The sequence below is a fragment of the Saprolegnia parasitica genome, assembly GCF_000151545.1.
Source record: "Saprolegnia parasitica CBS 223.65 unplaced genomic scaffold supercont2.1212, whole genome shotgun sequence".
Classification (NCBI taxonomy): Eukaryota; Oomycota; class Saprolegniomycetes; order Saprolegniales; family Saprolegniaceae; genus Saprolegnia; species Saprolegnia parasitica.
Window position 1 is genome coordinate 1 of NW_012157606.1, and position 2263 is coordinate 2263.

A 2263-nucleotide genomic window follows, 5' to 3' on the forward strand; every position below is an offset into this window, starting at 1 on the left:
TGTTGCCACCCGCGATTGCCTTTGACGTACCACTTGGCACGTAGAAAACCTCCTCTTCTTCCTTGAGGTGGACGAGTGCAAACGCCTCCCCAACCAGTCGTTTGTCCAGGCCACGGCGCGCAAGATCTACGACACGTACCTCAAGCCTGGCGCAAAGCGGTACCTGAATCTCTCCCTCCGGCTTCACAACGAGTTTGCCATTCCGGACGACGCGGCCTTTGAGCCCTCCGCGTTTTTTGACGCGCAGTACCTCGTGCTCGAGTACATTCGCGTCGAGCTCTGGCCGCGCTTCAGGTATCGCCAAACGCCATTACAAAGTCACAAGCTCTCGTTAGCATCTCGGAGCCGTACATCAAATACTGCCAAACGGAGGCCGTGTCACCGCAACCGTGGGACGAGTACCACCCCGAAATCTCGGCCGAGCGAATGGAGACGCTCATGGCCGAGCTGGATGCAATGAACCCCTCCGTGTACGTTTTGAATTTGAGTTTGCCAACAGCACTCGCGCTTGACGAAATGAAACCTTGTAGGCTCATCCAACGAGCGCTGTCGATCCCCGTCGAAGCCATCGCCAATGCGCCAAAGCCTCTGGCGCCAAACACGCTTATGCTACTCCTCCACGACAAGCTCGGACACCGAGCGTTCAAGCAGTTTCTGTCCGTAAAAGGCAACGCCCACTACGTTGCCTTCATCGACGAGGTAACTCGAGTCACCACTCTCCCCAAATTCACTCATTTCTTCAGGTCGACGAGTACGAAGGCCTACCTGGCATTGAGTTTATGCAGCACACGGCCAAGAAGCTCTACAAAAAGTATCTGAGCGAATCCTCCAAGCTCCAAGTGGACACGAGCACCAAGATGCGCCAGGAGATCGAGGCCAAGCTCTCGTCGCCAACCATCGACATGTTCAAAGCGGTTGTCGCCCGCGTAAAGCAAGGTCCCCCGAGCCGACCTCTGCGATTATGTTTGTTAACATTTTCGCTCCGTAGGGTTGTTACGAGACGCCTTGCGCCGATACCTCAAGTCGTCCATATACCTCGAGCTCAACCTCCAAGCTCTGAACCCCGAGCTAGCAAAGGAGCTGGACGAGGCTGTTGCGCAAGGTACCCATTGCATGATGGATGGTCTGTAACTGGTGCTAGGGAAACTGGAAATTCCGCACCTGGAAATCTTCCTATCGGACGCCACTTTCCTCGCTAACTTTAAGAGCTATTGCAAGAGCCAGCACTGCATCGAGAACCTCCTTTTCTGGGAAGAGGTACTTTTGCAGGATCCTTCCCGTTCGGAGTTGAATCTCGCTAGGTCGAGGAATTTCGGAGGCTACCGTCCAACCAAATTGTGCTGCGCTGCGCCAAGAAGATTGTCGAAAAGTACGTCAACATCGAGACGTCCAAGACGCCGCTGGACCTCCCCGTCCACATGCACGAGTTCCTCACCGACAACCTTGAGCACGTCGACCGCGCCTACTTCCACGATGCTGTGGCCGAGGTCATGGACACGCTCCGCTCTATTGAGCTCCCCGATTTCCTCGACTCGCCTCTCTTCATGGTACGCGATCCTGGACTGTGCTGCGAGAATCGACTTTTTGGCCGTAGGTGCTCGTTGGGTCGTGGGTCACGATGGACCAAGTGTACGCGGTGCACCACCTTCACAACGACCTCGAGTCGGCGTACTTTCGGCACCGGTTCCACTACATTTGCGAGGCCAAGAAGGAGAAAAACCGAGACGATGCGCTCGGGTAGTGTTGTGGTAACGTTGTCGTTATCGCATTCTCTTGGCCAACCTTGTTACGCCTGGCGGCTACTGTCATCGTCATCGTCGACACCAACCCAGGACTCGAATGCCATGAGAAACTCCTACAAAGACAGCGTCGGTTCTGGTGTCGGTGTAGATACAAATATATGACTTTGAACGTGATACTGCCATCGTGGTCCCAGTCCATCTCGTTGAAGCGCTTTTGCGAGATGAAGGCGTTGGCGGGGCACGTGCTACCGCTCTTTGTCGTCGAGCCCACTGACCTCGTCGTAAGCAATCATAAGTCGCTCACTGGTACGTACATTTGCGCGCCTTGGACATCTTCTTCGTGGGTGAGTGCTCGTGCATGGACTCGGTCAGTCGACGCAGCATCTCCTCTCTAATGTCATGTGAGCAAGTCGGACGATGCAATTGCCTCATGGACTTTTCAATGAGCCCGTCGCCGTCCATGTCAAACCATAGAAAGACGTCGACCGCCAGCTGGAAGGCCTGTCGGAGCTTATTGCCTA

The 2263-nt window shown here is 54.9% G+C and overlaps 2 protein-coding genes across 2 annotated transcripts; one reads left to right on the forward strand and one right to left on the reverse strand.

Annotated features, from left to right (window-relative positions):
• The first annotated feature begins 44 nt into the window (after positions 1–44).
• SPRG_18452 (hypothetical protein) lies at positions 45–1867 on the forward strand. Its single transcript, XM_012357891.1, has 7 exons — positions 45–294; positions 336–699; positions 744–936; positions 989–1102; positions 1142–1257; positions 1302–1547; positions 1595–1867. Exons 2-7 carry the CDS (start codon positions 427–429, stop codon positions 1739–1741), a joined length of 1089 nt encoding a protein of 362 aa, XP_012213281.1. The 5' UTR covers positions 45–294; positions 336–426; the 3' UTR covers positions 1742–1867.
• Positions 1787–2204, reverse strand: SPRG_18453 (hypothetical protein; the record flags this gene model as incomplete). Its single annotated transcript, XM_012357892.1, has 4 exons — positions 1787–1855; positions 1906–2017; positions 2074–2133; positions 2179–2204. 4 exons carry the CDS (start codon positions 2202–2204, stop codon positions 1787–1789), a joined length of 267 nt encoding a protein of 88 aa, XP_012213282.1.
• Between the last annotated feature and the right edge of the window lie 59 nt (positions 2205–2263).